The sequence below is a fragment of the Microtus pennsylvanicus genome, chromosome 1 (genome assembly GCF_037038515.1).
Source record: "Microtus pennsylvanicus isolate mMicPen1 chromosome 1, mMicPen1.hap1, whole genome shotgun sequence".
In the NCBI taxonomy this organism is placed as follows: Eukaryota; Metazoa; Chordata; class Mammalia; order Rodentia; family Cricetidae; genus Microtus; species Microtus pennsylvanicus.
This window is the reverse complement of record NC_134579.1, coordinates 65,307,184-65,324,868: the sequence shown is the minus strand read 5'-3', so window position 1 is coordinate 65,324,868 and position 17,685 is coordinate 65,307,184. Positions and strand designations below refer to the sequence as shown.

Here is a 17,685-nt window from a genome sequence, read left to right as displayed (position 1 = left end):
ATCCAGTTTAGAGCCGGTCAAAGCCAGTCTGATCCGGTCAGAACCTGCTTGAACCAGTCTGATCTGGTCAGAACTGGTTTGATCCGGTCAGAACTGGTTTGAACCTTTCAAGACCCGTTTGATCCAGTTTGGCCTGGTCGGAACTGGTTTGGGCCGGTCGAAACCGGTCAGAACCAGCTTGAACTGGTCTGAGCCGGCTGGAACTGATTTGAACTGGTCTGAGCCGGTTGGAACCAGTCGAAGCAGGTCGGAACTGGTTTGAACCAGTTGAAGCCGGTTAGAACCGGTTTGATCTGGTTTGAACCGGTCATGACCAGTCTGGACTGGTATGAACCCGTCTGATCCATTTTGAACTGGTCGGAACTGGTTTCAGCCGGTCTGAGCCAGTCGAAACCTTTCTGAACCAGTTTGATCTGGTTTGAACTGGTCTGAACTGGTCGAATCCGGTCTGAACCTGACATGAGTGAGAAGGAAACATGGAACACGCTACAGACCCACTTAGGAGTTTATTAGAGGGGGCCAGTACAGGCCTGGGAAAGTCAGTGGGGGGGGCGTGTCCAGCTTTTAGCTGCCTAGCGCATGCTCACAGGGGGTTGCCATGACTATGTCATAAGCAGATGATGGGGCTCATGTGTGTGTGTGAGGGCTTAGCTGAGTCATACGTGGATGATGCAACCAAGCATGTGCATGTGTCATGGGAGGGGGTGTCCTGGGACCATTAGGGCCTTCTGCCCAAGGGCTTGTACACACATGCATGGCTCTAGAACCCGGAAGTGTCAGCCTTATACTGTGGCTGAAATCATAGCAGGTGAGGCTTATTTAGAGGTGTGGGTCACTGAAAACACGTTCTTGAGGGCTGTGTCCTATCCCAGGCCCTTTTGCTTCCTGTTCATAAAGACAGGAATGGCCTTCGTCACATGTTCTGATTGCCATAGTGTTCTGCCCCATCATGGAGCCTGTGGCTGGAAGCTCTGAAACTATAAGTTAAAATATATCTTCCTTCTCACACTGTACATCAAAGTATGCAGTCTCGGACCACACAAATCATCTCCTTGAGGATAGGTGAGGAAGGGGAGGACGTAGCATTTACTTGTGACCGTGAGCCTCGTCTGACTCAGTCAGGTACTGTTCACATCCCTCCAGGACGGTCGCGTGGGACCCTTCTCTGGGGCCTTTTAAAGTAACATTTCCTGGTTCTTTCTGGTTGCTTAAAGCACTGTCCTCCCATTTTTTTCCATGAGGACTACTGCTCAACCTACATAACCAATGTATATCCGTAGCTGTTGGGTGGGGCTGGGGAAGCAGTACTCCACACTTAACTTCCCCTACGTCTGCCTTCAACGGGAACTTTTGAACATTAAAAAAAAGTTGGGAGAAACAGATAGCTGGGGGGAGGGGGGGCTAGGAAGCAGCTGTGTCTGAAGAGGGGATGGTAGGAAGGAAATAGGGAAGGATGGGTTACAAGGAAAGGAGAGGACGAATATGACGTTTTGAAAGTCAAAAGAAGACTTAGAAGAAAGCTTAGTTGAACGCTGCTGAAGGGCCATTACTCGAGCTACGGAGCTGTTAAGAGACCTTGAAAACACTACTTCAATAAATCAGCGCCATTAAAATTCAGATGAAAGCCAGCTAAAGAAAGAATGAATAAAATCAATTGTGCCTTCATTAAACACAATATGTGTTTATTCCAAACTTAGAGTTTAACTGTCCGAAGGCCCTTTCGGATCTGATCGCAGACATTGTAAACTAGCCGACCAGGACTCGACCTCCCGGCTCTAAGATTGTTCGGTTACGAAAATACTTTTAAACAGATATCATTAAATAGGATGCTTGCTCCCCATAAACATTCGTCGTGTGTATTTCATGTGTCCAGCCCGCTCAACCCTCTCGCTTCGAACCCTTAGACAGAGGAATATCATTTTCAAAATTCCTACGGGGACACTTTGAGGGCGGGGCTGGGGGGTGCCTAAATGGGTTCCGCCCACAGGCTTCCGGTGAGTGCGCACGTACTCCGCGGCCCGTTTGTGCAGCCTCCCTAGCGTTCCCGTGGGTGGTTATTTCGGTGACGGACTGACTACGGGTGCCCGGTGGGCTCTTGCGGAAGTCCTTTCGCCACTGGGAGGGACTCGGCGGCTGCTCTATGCCCTTGTTGCCGAGGGAGTCTTCCTGGGTCATTGCGGGAGCAGGAGTCGGACTGGGGCCGACACGGGGCTCCCACGTGGCCGTCTCGGCGCCTGTGTGTGGTCTGCGCTGGCGGGATGTGGCGAGCACGCCGGGCGGCAGTGGCCTGGTAAGTGCGGCCTGCGACCTGGCCCCGTTATGTCATGGTCTGGGCCATTTGGACAGCGGGGTTGTCCCATCACTACTTCCTGAATGTGCAGGTGACCCTCAGGCCAGGCCGAGGCTCTTAAGAGAATTATAACACATGTTTGAGCACCCGAAACTGACAGCACCTGACCGGTGACCACTCCTTGTTCAACTCGAAGATTTTGGACACTTTCAGTCTTGGCCCGTCATTGCTGTCCCCTTTGCCTCTGCCCTTGTGATCCCGCTGTTAGCTCTGCCCTGGTTGCTGCTTTTATTGTTGCTGTTCTCTCCCGGCCCGTCTCTTATCTGTGCGTGTCACTGAACTGTCGTCTTCCAGCCGTATGCCATGTCCACTTTACACTTGCAGCCACTTTGGCTCTTCTGTGTGAAAGGTATCTGTCAGTCTGCCTGTTTGCCTGACCCTCTGGCTAGAGTCAGATCTCGAGCACTGACGCACATAAAGAGATGCCCTCCTCAGAGGAGATCTTGTGCAGCGTTGAGCTACACTTTCAGGTACAACGTGCTGCGTGCGGCGCCACTTTTCTAACCACGCTGCTGTTGTTGCCCTGGTCTGGTTTTGAAGTAGAAAAATCATAAAATATTTTGATATGTGTGGATTGCCGTATGCACTTTAATGTTACCAAATTTGGTGTTATATATGTAATTCGTTCCCGTAGCCTCCAAGCTTTACACATTGTTTCAGACGTTTGATGGTAGCAAGTTATATGCACCAAGGAAGATTGGGAAATGTAGTTCTCCTGAATTAACTTCACCTTTAGACGTTGATCTTAAATTTTATTTAGAACTTTTAAAGGATTTTGGTTTAATTATGTGTATGGGAGGGGCTATCTGTGCAAGAGTACAGGTGCTCTCTCTGGGCAGAGGGGTAGGATCCCCCTGCAGATGGAGTTACAGGCGATTGAGCTGCCTGACGTGGATCCTGAGGACCAAACTCAGGTCCTCTGCAGGTACAGCAAGCATTTCTAATCATTCCATCCATCTCTGCAGTCCCCGGAACTTTTTTTTTTAATGTGTACATCTGTTTTGCCAGCATGTATGCCTGTGTGTTACATATGTCTACTGCCCATGGCGACCAAATCACAGCGTTTAGCATGCTGGGACTGGAGTGACAGACAGTAGTGAGTCGTCGTGTGGATGCTGGGAATCCAACCTTGGTCTTCTGGAAGGGCAGTCCTTTTTCTTAACCAATAAACCGTCTCTCCAATAAATTATCTCTCCAGCCCTGCTCTCAGGAACTTCCTTTTTAATGGTGTAAATGATTTTATTATACTTACAGGAAAGGAACCCATTTGTTTTGTCAGAGTTAATTAAGAGTCCATAAGTGGAACCACCTTTGCTACAATGTGGTTCTTGTTAATCTTGTGGGATTTAAAGTATGAGTAAACTCACAATCTTTGGTATTGAAATAAGCTATCTGCAACTTTTGCATTTTCACCATTTTATAATTAATGTGGAGATATTTCTATTTTCTATAAAATAGAGAAAATGCTGAAGATAGCATATTCATTTTAAACAACAAGGCATGTTGGAAACACTTTAAATTGAGTTGACAAACAGATGTATAGTTTGAGTTGTTTATTTAATCAGTTATGTACCATGAGGCTGAATTGTTCCTGAAATTAGGGGTTCCACAGTCATGGCTTTAGCATGTCTCATGCCGAAGCACAACTTAGCTAATGGCAGAAATGGATATATGAAAACCGGAAAGCCCCAAGCTCAGGAATTTGCCTTTTGCTGTAGTTCCTCTGCAAGTTCTATCTGAAATATTGCAGCTTAGTACTACTTTAGTCGTAAGATGGAAACAGATTTTTATATACACATAAAAATACTCCTCCTAGACAAGTCAAAATGAAGACTGGTGGCCAACATTGTGGGTGTGCAGTAAGTATTTGTTCTGTATAGGTAAAAGATGTGGTAGTTGAGCAAGAGATGACTCATGGTGATCTACTTTACATCACATTCGAATTTTGTTTTTAAGTTTCTTTAGATAAAGAAGTCTTTTTCTCTTCATAGCCACTTTTAGGATCTTTCTTGACTGTGTCCTTTGTCTCAGATTTCTTAAGGCTTTGTTCAGCTGTGGGTTTTCTTTTTCCTCAGTCATCTGGTTTGACCTTTGATTTCAAAAAAAAATCTTTCTTCAGTTCTGCAAAATTTTTCTACAGCTTTACTTTCTTCCTCCCATTGCAACTGTTCTTTTTCTTTCTAAATAATTTAAAAGAATATGAGATTGCTTAGGTAGGTCCATTATGTTCTTCATTTCCAAAATAAAGAGATGGAATCCCTTTTTCTCTCCACATAAAAGATATAAGGTTACCTCTCTGCAAGGATTCATTCGTGTTTTCTCCAAGCTACATAGTTAACCATTGTAAAAGAGAAAATGTTTATAATGTACCAAGTTGTCAGCCAAGTCATAAAACTGCATGTTGTAAAGCCTTTTTATATTACAGTCCATTTATGAGTATGCCCAAACTCTACTGAAAAAAATAGCAGTCTCGAAAAAACCTACAAAGCGCCCAGAGGTGCTCAGTCATATTCATAGTCAGGGCTTCATTCCCTGAGCCCAGTGGACCATTGCTGTGTACCCCGTAGGCTGCATCACACCTCTCATTCCCCTAATTCTCCATTCCCTTATCCCAGTGGACCATTGCTGTATATCCTGTGGGATGCATTATTCCTCCAATCTCCCTACTTTGCATCATAGCTTTTATGTTTTCTACATTTTTTCCTTATTCTGCATCCTAGGCAGTGTCCTTGATTATTTTCTGCTGTTGATGTCTATGCAAGTGCAGCTTTGCTTTCCATAAACTGCTTTTTTGATATTCACTAAGCTCTTTTTTAATGTTTAAATCTATAAATGCTATATTCTCTAATATTTTTGAACATGTTCTTATTTAAGTTTGCAGTATTCTCAGGATTCCTGTCCATACCAGTGATAGCATGCTAAGAGCTGCTGGTTTGCTGCAGGGGTCTCGTTGTCTGGTGGCATTTAAACATGAAGGGCCAGTGGCTGATGCAGATGCTCTGACCATGTTATGTTTTCTTTACTGATTATTTCACCTAGCAAATTTCCTTTTTAGACTTTTATGGAATGTGCAGGCAGGTGGTTCGAACCTGTTACAAATGCCAGAACTGGTGACAGCTCCCCCTGGAAGCCTCCTCCACACATACACATGCATTTAAGATTCCCAAATCCCCAGGTCTTCCCTGACAGACTGCTCAGTTTCCAGAGGCAATTGCTGTCTTCCTGCTTCTTTTACGATCTTACCTATATATTATGAATACTTTGTTGTGGGGCTGGAGAGATGGCTGCTCCTCCAGGGGACCTGGGTCTAAATACTGTCATCCACATGACAGCCCACAACCATCTGTAACTCCAGTTCCAGGAAGTCCGATGCTTCATCTGACTTCTGCTGATACCATGTACACATGTGGTACCCTGACATACGTGAAGGCAAAACACCAATAATAAAGTAATAATAGCATTTTTATGACTTAAAAAAAGGAAACCTGATGAAGACTAGCTTTCCCCTGGGTGAGCTTTGTCTGCCTTTTGAACCGGAAGCTCTAGACAGTGCCTGTCTTAGTACAGGGATTTGTTCTGAGTCCATTATGCCTCCAGAGGACAACTGAAGACATTCTACATGTAACTACTGACCTGGAATATCCTGTCCCTGGCTCTCATGGTTATTGCTGTCACCATTGTGAAATAGGAATAGTTGAGGATATGGAGAGAAATGAGGGAGAAAACAAAGACATAAATTCCCTAGGGCTGCAGTTGGCCTTAGAGTTCGTCTAGGTGGGGTTTATTTAGGTTAGCCCCTTTCAGAAAAGGAGAAATCAGTCACTCGTTCACAAACTGAATACCAATACCAATTAATACTGAAGTGGCACTAAGCCATTACTCTAAGCAGCATTTGGTAAGTTTTTTGTAGGCCCCAAGGCGAGAAGGAGGGTGACACAGTTAAAAAAAAAAAAAAAAAAAAACCTGGATCACAGCAAAGGTGTGTCCTGCAGAATCCAGATAGCAGGGCCTCCATACTGTCCTCACAGCCCCACATCCAGTGTTCCCTGAAACACTGTTTACACGGGTGCTTGTAGTAAGAGGCTACTTGTTTGTTTCCGGCTGCTCAGCCCTGAAAACAGTACACAGAAACCATATTACTTGCAATACTATTTGGCCAATAGCTTAAGCATATTTCTGGCTCACTCACATCTTAAAATAACCCATCTCCATTAATCTGTGTATCACCATGAGGCTGTGGCTTACCGGGTAAAGTTCCAGTTCCGGCATATGTCGTTTGTCTCCGGAGGGGCTACATGGCTTCTCACTGACTCCACCTTCTTTCTCCCAGCATTCAGTTTAGTTTTCCCTTCCTAGCTCTATTCTACCCTGTCACAGGCCCCAAACAGCTTCTTTATTGACCAGTGATATTCACAGCACACAGAGATGAATCCCACATCAGGTGCTGCTCTCCACACTTCCCCAGCATCATCTCTTGTGGAAAGAGCTCAGACTTTATTACAGAACTGAACCTGGTTTCAGCCTCTCTTTCACTGTTAGGCAAGACATCATTTTTTAAACAGGCAGGTTTATAACAGGAACTATTTATTCTTTTGAGTTTTCCCTTCTCAAGTTTGTGAAAGTACCTAGCATAATATCTGGGACATAGCTAGAAACAAGAGCTGAAGCCTGTGATGCCTTTTCTGTGTAACTGGACGAATGGACATTCTAACACTACTTAGCATTGGGCCTCACCAACAGGATGGAACCAGATGTGGTTGAATGAGATAGGGCATGTAGGCTTCTTGTGCCAAAGAAGGGTAGGGTGGAGTGCAGGCCCTTAGCATGTACATTGAAGGATCCTCATCTTTTGAAGGCTGCTCCAATACTTGCATTTTCCTAAGGAACCAAGTTTTTGAGACAAGATTAATTTAGTTTCCATCTCTAGGCTAATTTAGGATTAGGAGGCAGAACAAGCAGATATTCTTGACTGCTAGAATTTTTGTCCTTAAAAGCAGAATTTTGCATGCCTTTTTGTTACCAGCTGTTACAGTGCACAGCTGTTGGTAAACTAGTGCTCACCTCTTCCTTCCTTGGTTTCAGTTCCTTGGACCAGTAATATCACAGCCCATGTAAATAAATTAACATGTAGAGTCTGGAGTCCCCGAGCCTGGACTTATAGTTCATCTTTATTGCTGTGTTACTGTCTTCTTGGACAAGTTGTGTTTATATCTCTGTGCTGTATTGTCTCTCATCTGTAGAATGGGGCTAGTGTAACTATTCATGGTAGGGAATGAATGAGCTGGCACGCGGAAATGCAGACTACCATGTGATGGGAGTGGTGAGTCAGTATACAGGTGTGCTCTTTTCCCTCAGTTCCCAGGCATTGTTACTTTCTCTGATGTGTCTCCCATCCTTGTTTGTTTTTCAGTGAAGTCTGCCAATCACTAGTGAAGCACAGCTCTGGAATACAAAGAAACTTACCACTCCAGAAACTACATCTGGTTTCACGAAGTATTTATCGGTCACATCTTCCCGCTCTAAAGCTTCAAAGACCCCAACTAAGGACATCATTTCAGCAGTTCTCTTCTCTAACTAACCTTTCTTCGCATAAATTAAAACTTTCTCCTATTAAATATGGCTACCAGCCCCGTAGGAACTTTTGGCCAGCAAGGTTAGCTGCAAGGCTCTTAAAACTTCGATATATCATACTGGGATCTGCTGTTGGAGGTGGCTATACAGCAAAAAAAGTGAGTTTACTTTCTTATTATAGTTGTAATTATTCCAAAATATCATAAATTTGTATAGCATAGGAGAAAGGAATTGACATTTTTTCTTTAGTGAGTAAAATATAATTAGCTGTTGAAACATTTACTGTGTATATTTACAATGTCTTATGTTGTTTCAGTGGTGCCATTAAATATTAACAATAATTATAAATGATCTGAAGATGGAGCCCTAGTCTGAGAGTAAGAAAGCTTAAATTTGGCTCTGAACATTGCCACTTAGCAAAGGAGAGAAAGTTGGGTGGTGTGTTCACAGGGCTACTTCTAAGAGCCCTGAGTCCAGATGCAAGGTGATTTCTCACTGATCCATCTTTCTTTTGCTTCATGGTGTTATTTAATGCCAGCACGAGCCCTGTTTGAAATAGAATTTTGAATTTTACATTTCTCACATTTGATAGAAGAATATTTACTTTCATTCTATATACTCACCTATTGATTTGTTCTTAAAAGACCTGGACTTACATAGATTTGTTCCATAAGAGTTCTGTACATGATACATTTCCTAGTAGATTGTTTTCATCAACCTGATTTCTGTTTTTATTGGGTATGGCACTTAGAATACCTGATTGACATATGTTCTTGTCTTTTAGACCTTCGATGAATGGAAAGATATGATACCAGACCTTAGTGACTATAAGTGGATTGTGCCTGACTTTATATGGGAAATTGATGAGTATATCGATTTGGGTTTGTATCATCAACACTAAAATTAGCTTTTGCATTGTTTTGGGGAGGGACGGGAGTAGAAATAAGTGCATTGATAGTTTTAGCTTTTGAGTCTAATATGTGACAGTTTTATTTTAATAAAGTAATAATCTATAAAAGAAAATTTTTTATTACACTTATTTATATGTGTGTGGGTGTGCATTCACTTGTGTGCACATGTGCATGCATGTAAAGATCAGAAGACTTTTTTTTTTTAATTAAAAGGGATCCTATGGATACAGGGACAAACTCAGGTTGACTAGCCTGGTAACAAGCACTTTTACCCCACTGAGCCATTTTGCCAACTCAGAGAATAAAAGTGTGAGACTCAGTACCCAGCAGTCTGCTATTTTAACATGGCTGCCACCACTCTTGTGAAATATTTTCTTCTGGTTTTGCTTATTAGTTGAATGTGGCTAACATTTTGCTTTCTTATTTAAAAGTTACGGGCATATGTACCTTGACATTTTGTATTTTGCTACCTAGCACATCCCCTCTGCGTTTCCATGCTTCTAGCAGCCTTTCCAGACACCAGTTTTAGTATGATGTAATATTGCCTGCATCTTACATACTAGGACCCTGCCCAAAAACCCTTCTCTTTGGCTAACTGCTTTGGTTATTTGTGCTTTCTGCAGACAAGTTTCTTTAAAGTCTGTTAGTGGCTTCATCCCTTAAAACCCCCACCTCTCCCTTTGACACGTAGGTGAAAACAGCAATAGCTGATTGCAAGTAACTCATGATGAGCTTAAAAAGTTTAGCATATTTTCTTCAGTCCCTTTTTGAGATCTATGGGGGTGGAATTAGTCTGCATAAATCTCCATCCTAGTACGTCTTAAAGGTAACCATGTAACAAAGGCATTTTTAGGAAGGGGACAGTTTTGCTTTTTAAAATAGAATGCATGTCAGTACTGTGCAATACTGTATTTGCCAGTATCCTAGTGTAGTAACGGAGAGTCTGGATTTGGAGCTAGGCTGCCTGGTCTTGAACCCCAGCTCCCTCACTTCTTTGCTGCGTGCTCTAGATTTTCATCTCTTAAGCAGAGTTGACAGTGGGAAGTCTTTTGTAGGACTGGCTTGAGGTTTAAACAAGTTGACACATTTATACCTAATATGTTTGCTGTTTCCTACTTTAAGACTGCTTGTGACTCCTGTTTTCATCTTCTCTAGACAAAATTAGAAAAGCCCTTCCCAGTTCAGAAGACCTTGCCAAGTTAGCACCCGACCTGGACAAAATTGCTGATAGCCTCAGCTTATTGAAGGACTTCTTCACCACAGGTAAGAGGAGACTTTTCAGCTGACTTCATGACTTAGGAACCTCATGGATGGTCTTATTTGTTCTCATCTTTTAAATTAAAGCATTTTAAAACAAACCCAAAAGCATTTTGTTTTAACACAAGATAAACGCAAAGTTTGCACAATACTTTTAATCATTAGCCTAATCAAATGAAAATTTGTAAGAATGTGTGCTTCCCTTTTAGTTGGTGAGTAAGAAAATATTGCTTCTTGACAAGTGGATGAGACTACCTATGCATTTGCTTTTCATAACTGCTTAGAGCCAGTATTGTTACTTTGAAACAAATTTAATAGTATAGGTCATATATGGTACAATTCATAAGGTTTTTTTTCCTTATTGCCCAAGTGTTGCCCTAATATAATATAAGTCTGATATCTCAGACCTCTTTGCTTATTCTTATTAAATTTTTATTTCCCCTTTTGCTGATTTTTCACAGGTCACAAATTGGTTAGTGAAGTCATAGAAGCTTCTGGCCCACTTCTCTTGTTAGGTGTGTAACCAGACATTTTCGCTGACCTTAACATGCCCTTTAAATGCTTCTAATACACTAGGCACAAATAAGATTGCAGACCAAATTTATAATCCTGCTTATATATGCTGATCTTTAAACCCAGAACTATATTAGACAAACTTATATCCTTTTGATGGAAATAGTAAAAAAAAATACATTTATGACAAAATTAAAATTGCTAAATATATGACATAAAATTATTAAAAGAAAATTTGCTTAGCCAAAGTGTTTTCTTGAAAAAAAATTTTTTTTGATAATTGAAATGAAAAGTAATTTTAGCTTGTCTCATCTGCCCTGTCATAGTGACATTAAATTTGCTTTGTATCATATACATTGTCTGATGGCAGTGGTACTTGACTAAACTGTAAGTGGTCCCTTTAAAAAAAATCCTTACCAAAGACTTCTCATTTTTATCATAATTTTCACTTATACTTTAAAAATGAGTTAATTTTAAACATTTTTGACATTGATTGCCAGTAATTTTCTTAAAAATAAAAATGTATTCTTTGAACCTTGCTTGGTTTCTTTTTAACCACAACCTCACTGTTGAGCCCAGCCTCAGTCTCCTGAGCACAAAGTGCCGGGACTGCAGGCATGCTCCTGGCCTGTCTGTTTTGATTTGGTTTCATTTCTCAGTGCTAGGGACCCAATGTGTACTAGGCAAGCACTCTGCCACTGGGCTGTATCTCCCCACCCCGTTTCCTTTTTGATTGCTTAGGTCAAATTTGGGATTTAGCTTGGGCTGTTGACATCACTGGGGAATGTAAAAAGCTGTGTTTCTCTTTAAGGTTCACCTGGAGAAACAGCATTTAGAGCAACAGATCATGGACCCGAAAGTGACAAGCATTATAAGAAGGTAAGTAGAAAGTACTGAAAATTTGACTTTTCCTTTATTGTTCAGATATTTGAAAATGTTGCTCCATTACTAGAAAATATAAAAATGTATGCTTACTAAGTGAACACTGCAGGTGTGGCTGCAACAGCTCTGGGATAGAATCAAGGATGCTCGTCCCCTCTGGTTATACTCTATGAAGTAACCATTCGAGAGTTTGTTATAAAGTGTATGTGGGGCTGTAGACATTTAAGCAATCTTCTCTTTCTTGGGACTTCACAGACCAACATATATTCATTCATACGTGTTCGTAGATCTCCAAAAGAACTCAGAATGTACAAGGAATACCACATTTATGCATAGAACCTATTCCTCTTCTGGAGACTTACATTGGAAAGTTTGGAGAAAGATGAGAGAATAGAAAGTGTGTTATTAGCAAATGAATCAATTGTTCTATGTTAAGAGCCTACATGGTTGTGTGTGAATGAGTCCATTGAGAACACATTGGTTTGGGTACATCTCAGACAGTCCATGTGGACGCTGCAGAACAGGTGTTAGCTCAAGTTACTCTGCATTTCTAGTCAGATGCTCTGCTATTACAGCCTGAGTTTTTAACTTCCATCACCTTTTTTAACTGGAAAAAGAAATAATTACATGTAAAGTTTTGTAAAAAAATAATGCCTGGATAAATAAATTTATAAGCAAAAGATTCTGTAAACATTATATTTAAGTTAAATATGGACTGTGTAATCAATGCTGAATTTTAAAGCATCATAGGAAAGAAATAATTTTATGATTCTTAAAGCAGAAAGAAGAAATCTTTTCTGTATTTCCATTTCTTTCTACTTGAACCTTTTTTTGCTATTCCAAATTTTAAAGATATTTCCAAGATTTATTTTCTGTTGGTTTTAGGTAAAACATACTATAGAATACATATTTGCTTTCATTTTGATCTGTTTTTAGTACACATACTTTTAAGTAAGGAACACTCCTTATTGTTTGTGCATCGAGGGTTAGAAAATAGCTTATTAAATATGGCTAATTTGAGCCAGGGAAAGCCTTGGCTAAGAAAGCCAATAAACTTAATGTGAAAAGTTACATAATCTGAGAAGAAGGAAGCCCTTTCGACAGGTATGGTCATGTGGACCCTTGAGCAGCAGTGATTTGCCTAAATCGGTAGCTATGTCTGTCTCTACTTTCTCACTGACACTGCATGGGGTCGCTTTAGTAAATGGAGAGCTGATTTTAGATTCGATCAGATTAAATCCCCTAAGCTCTGCCAAGATGATAAGCAAATCATCTATAACTGATCTCTGCAGAATAGATGAAGCAAGAGACTATATCTTTGGGAATTTAATTATTCTTATAGATTTTGTTTTATTCAATTGACTTGAAAATAAATTTGTTGCTTTTTTTAAACAATCAATTTGTTTAAAATGCCCCTTGTAACTTCTTTCCTTTAAATTTTTTCTCAATTTATGGTAATTACTTTCCCCTATTAAAACTTTCTAATTGGGGCTGGCCGTATGACTCAGCTGTTGAGGGCACTTCCTGGACTTCAGAGCACCCACAGCAGGTGCAACCACCTGAACTCCAGTGCCTTCTGGAGTCCTTGAGTAGTGGACTCGCATGTTACATTTCCACATGCAGATACATACACACACATATAATTTTAATTATTTATTAAATGATTTACGCTTACCAATTTCCAGTGATTTATTGTAAATATTAATTCTGTTCATATAGAATTGTACCTATGCTGCTTTTAATACAGGTTAAATCAAGTTATAGAAAATACTAATAGAGTCAAGCCATGTCCAAAACTTGTGCTGATTGTTTTCAGTTCTGTTGATGCAGTGTTATTTCTAATGTTTGACTCTTGCTTATGATACTTGAGAGTAATATAAGCCACATAGACAAGATATAGATAGGTTAGTGTGATTTGATGGACTTTGCCTACAAAGTCATGTTTGAATATCGTCATGCAAGGAGACTTGAGCCAGTAGTCTTTTTGAGATCATTCAGGCTGGGCTGGAGAGATGGCTCAGCTGTTAAAGGCTAGGTTCCCAACCAAAAATATAAGAGATCATTCAGACCTCAGTTTCTATTCATTTATGTATTTTATTTGTGTATGTGTTTTGCTTGTGCACCATCTGTATGCATCATACCCACAAAGGCCAAAAAAAAAAGGGTCGTATCCCCTGGGATTGGAGTTATAGTGAGTTGTGACCTGCTATGGGAATTAAACCTTTATTCTCTAAAAGAGCAGCCAGTTCTCTCAAGCACTCAGCCTTCTCTCGAGCCCCCTCAGATAGCAGTATTAAAGAGTTGAGTGATCAGCCTGGTATGGTGTTGCACTCCTTTAATCCCAACACTCGGGAGGCAGAGGTGGGTGGATCTCTGTGACTTTGAGACCAGCCTGGTCTACAAAGCAAGTTCCCATACAGCTAGCACTGTTACATGGGGAAACCCTGTCTTGAAGAGAGAGAGAGAGAGAGAGATTTAAGGGATCATCAGTAGTGCTAAGATGACATCCACAGTTTGTCTCTCTGGTTTCCTTTTAGTTGTTTTAGTCTTGGCTCTTAAGATGCCCTCATTAAAATCATATTCTGATCAACATCCGTACCAGCCTAAATGTGCCTGATTTCACCTACGTTGTATTGAGGGTTCGAAGCAGTCATGCTTAAGTTTATAGTTGTCTGTTCATGGTTGTAGTTTCTGGCAAGACTTCTCTACTAGAATAGTAGATGCAATGCAAAAACGATTGTTTAAAATAGTAGTAAATGGAATACATTTCTACAACTAGAACTGAAGAGTTGCTCTCTCTAGTAGGAGAACACAAATGGAAGAGGCTTGGCAGTAGAGTTAGGAACACTCAAAACCAGCTGAAAGGAAACTCAGATGTCAGATAGTGCGGCCCGAGTCATGACCGACACGACAAGTGGTGGCTTGTGCTTCCTGTCTTGAGCTCACTTGTCTTTGGGGAATTAAAGTGGAGATCTTCAGAAAACAAAGCCACACAACACTGCACAGCTGCACATCATCCCGTTCCTTTGCTTCTACCTGAACTCTTATCTGTTTAGACTGTGGACACTATGCTGTGTTGATCAGAAGTTCTGTTGTGAAATGACTAAGCAGTCGGCCTTACTGCATTGCCTAATAAGCATACTGTGTGTTTATGTCATTTAGGAAATACTATGAATATGTATCAATAAATCAGACTGTTGTAGGTAGCCACTTAGAAACAAAAAAATGTAATGGAAATTATAATTGATAATTACTGATAGCTATTTTATTTATGTCTTAAAACTACATGTAGAAAATGTTCAAGTAGAAAAATATATACTGTGCTATTTCTGATTGAAAAGAATTAAATAACCCAAAGTGGGAAGACATTTCATTTTGGCAACCAATAACAAATTTTGCATTCATAAATATCTTGAGCAGGTATGTATTAGAAAATTAGTTGTTGGGCTGGAGAAATGGCTCAGTGGTTAAGAGCACTGACTGCTCTTCTAGAAGACCTGGGTTCAATTCCCAGCAACCAAATAAAAATTTTTAAAAAGTTGTTTTTAGCTAAACATATAGCTGAATTATTCAAAGTTTGGAAAATAGTGCTTAGGAATATTGCTTAAAGTTCTTTTACTAAACCAAAATGAAGTTTGGTAAATGTTATCTTTTTAGTATCGATGCCAAATACTTTATTTAGGTTTGCAGACCATAATGTCTCTGTCAGCTTCTTAGCCTGCCCACTGTATGCTGTCAACTCCGCTCTGCAGCAATCTAGATATACCGGCCATTGTGCTCTTTGAACTGCGGGTTGATTCTAAGGGTCAAAAGCACTTTGAAAATAGCTGTGCACTATTACTGGGTGGAACTGACACAGACTTTCAATCACGGGTCCCATTTTTCCTGTTTTCTAAACTGTAACCTACAAATTATTTAGCTTCTCTGAGTTCCTCCTTTCTTCTGGAAAAGGAGGAGTAAATGTCAATAAATGTGAAGCTGCTAGGAGGTAAGGGGCGTGACAATGTGCTGGAGATGTTATGTCTTAATGGGACATTAACATTTGATTTATTTCTTCTCCTTGCTTTGTTGTGAAGTCTTTTGGAGATTGTGAAAATGGAAAAATGATCTGTAGAACTGACCTTGTAGCTTCTAAAGAGTTTTAAATTATCTTTACCCAGAAACTACAGGTGATTGATGGGTAGGTAAAGTTCAGCTGTGTTTTGACTCACTCAAGCAACAACATGTGCCAAAGCCTGTTCTACCTGGCTGTTAACACATCTCAGATGTGCCAGGCCTTATTTAAGGTGCTAGGTATTAAAATAAACAAAGTGGAGCATATCTATGGTGCCAGCCACTCAGGAGGCTGAGATAGGAGGCTTGCTGGAAGTCAGGCCTTTGCTACCTGTCTGGGTAACATAGCAAGTGAGGTAGTTATGTTAGCCTGCTCAAGCTTTATAAAAGAAGGGCCTTAACGAGGTGGATTATAAACAACAGGCATGTATTCCTCTCGGTCCTAGAGCTGGGATAAGAGAGTAAGATGCCAGGTGTGATGTGTGGTGAACACTGTCTGTCTGCAGGGCGACTAGGCAGGCAGCTCCTGGCATCTTCTTTACAAGAGCGCTTAACCTGGAGGCCTTGTGACTTCATCACCATGCTGATACCCTGATTCTCTTACTACCACACTGAGGGTTAAGTTTCACTATGAATTTGGGGGAGCTCATATTTAGACCATAGCATAATAATTCAAATTTCTTAAAATCTTTTGTACTGAAGTCATTAAATTTTAAGCTGGCATTTTCAGTTGGTTTTAGAGCTCTAGTTATAACCAATTTTTTGACGTAATGCTGTCATTTTTTTTACAATTATAAATGTTATACCTGAAACATGATACAAAATTGTCAAATTACCAATGACCAAAGTATTGTTAAAGATTATACCTTTTAAACCAGGCATGGTGGTACACGCCTTTAATCCCAGGACTTGGGAGGTAGAGGCAAGTGCATCTCTGTGAGTTTGAGATCACCTGGTCTACATAGCCAGTCAGAGTTACATGGTTTTTCTCTCTCTCTCTCTTTTTTTTTGATAAATTATTGAAGTTACCTTCTCTAATTGTTAGTCATAGTCATTGTGATTTGTTACAGTTACTGTGATTTATATATAATATCTTTAAAAATTATTATTTCTTGAGAGAAAAGAGTTGAAGCTCAGGAGAGTGTTACTGGCAAAGGTAGGTTTTGTGCATCTGTGCATCTGGTCCATCTGTCTCTTGGCTGTTCTCCATGCTCAGAGACTGGCAGCTGCACACCTTATTTGGTTCTTAAAGTTGGGGGAAGGTGCTTAAGATACATGATTCTAATTCTTGTTTTCTCCTACTTTTTTTTAGGAGGTAACAGTTAATTTCACCTACCTTCACATAGCAGTGCTTCAGTAACAGACTTGGAAGGAAAGTGAGGTGTCACTAGAAAGAGTATTTTCTGGTAGTCTAATAGATATTATCATGTTAACTCCACAGCTGTGCTTAGATGTAAGCGGTGATTCAGGGTGGGGCAGTTAAGCTAAGTCAGAGTCACTTGACATTTTGTAAGTTGGTATATAAATATTAACAGGTAAACTACCAGGTATGTCCAGCCTTTTGACACTGACACTGGTTGTCATTTACAAAGTTCACACTGGAAAACTGCACAACTGACTTAAGAAATAAAAGTCAAATAAATATAATCTTCTAAGTAAGTTTGTGCTGCATGTGGCCCATGGGCCTGGGGTTGACCCACTGCAGGCTGACATAGGAAGCCTTCTTCAAAGGCAGATGTCTGTGTCATCTAAATACTTGGGCGATTAGAAGACATGATGACAAGATAAGAGTGCTGGCCGATAACACTGCCAAATTACTTTCTGTTGTTTCATGTATGGAGTGACAAAAATTATGGGAATAATGAAGGTGATTGGCAGTGACTTTGATAAATTTGCCAGTGATCATAAAACTATATATATACACATATCTTAAAAGACAGCCCCAAGTTTTCTGAGTCCCTTTTGTACTATTGACTCCGGAAACAAATGTTGACATTTTGCTTGTCAGCTGCTTTCACCCTTTGATTTGCTGTAAATCATTCAGTTTTCTTCATTGTCTAATACTGACAGTAATCATAGCATCAAAAGTGGGAATGAAACAAAAATCCCCAAATTTTCTGTCAATTTTTCCATAACTTAGACTGTTTT

General features: G+C 40.4%; 1 protein-coding gene across 4 annotated transcripts in view; it reads left to right on the top strand.

The window, feature by feature from the left end:
• The first annotated feature begins 2,078 nt into the window (after positions 1 to 2,078).
• Positions 2,079 to 17,685, top strand: part of Opa1 (OPA1 mitochondrial dynamin like GTPase) — a 77,937-nt gene continuing 62,330 nt past the window's right edge. For 2 of the 4 annotated variants that reach the window (XM_075967565.1, XM_075967557.1), the window contains exons 1-5: positions 2,079 to 2,290; positions 7,761 to 8,079; positions 8,706 to 8,802; positions 9,988 to 10,095; positions 11,414 to 11,481. In XM_075967565.1, the coding sequence (XP_075823680.1) occupies positions 2,259 to 2,290; positions 7,761 to 8,079; positions 8,706 to 8,802; positions 9,988 to 10,095; positions 11,414 to 11,481 (624 nt within the window). In that variant the 5' untranslated portion in view covers positions 2,079 to 2,258. Of the gene's footprint in view, positions 2,291 to 7,760; positions 8,080 to 8,705; positions 8,803 to 9,987; positions 10,096 to 10,550; positions 10,605 to 11,413; positions 11,482 to 17,685 lie in introns of all 4 variants that reach the window. The other 2 variants (XM_075967552.1, XM_075967560.1) reach the window with 2 other exon arrangements.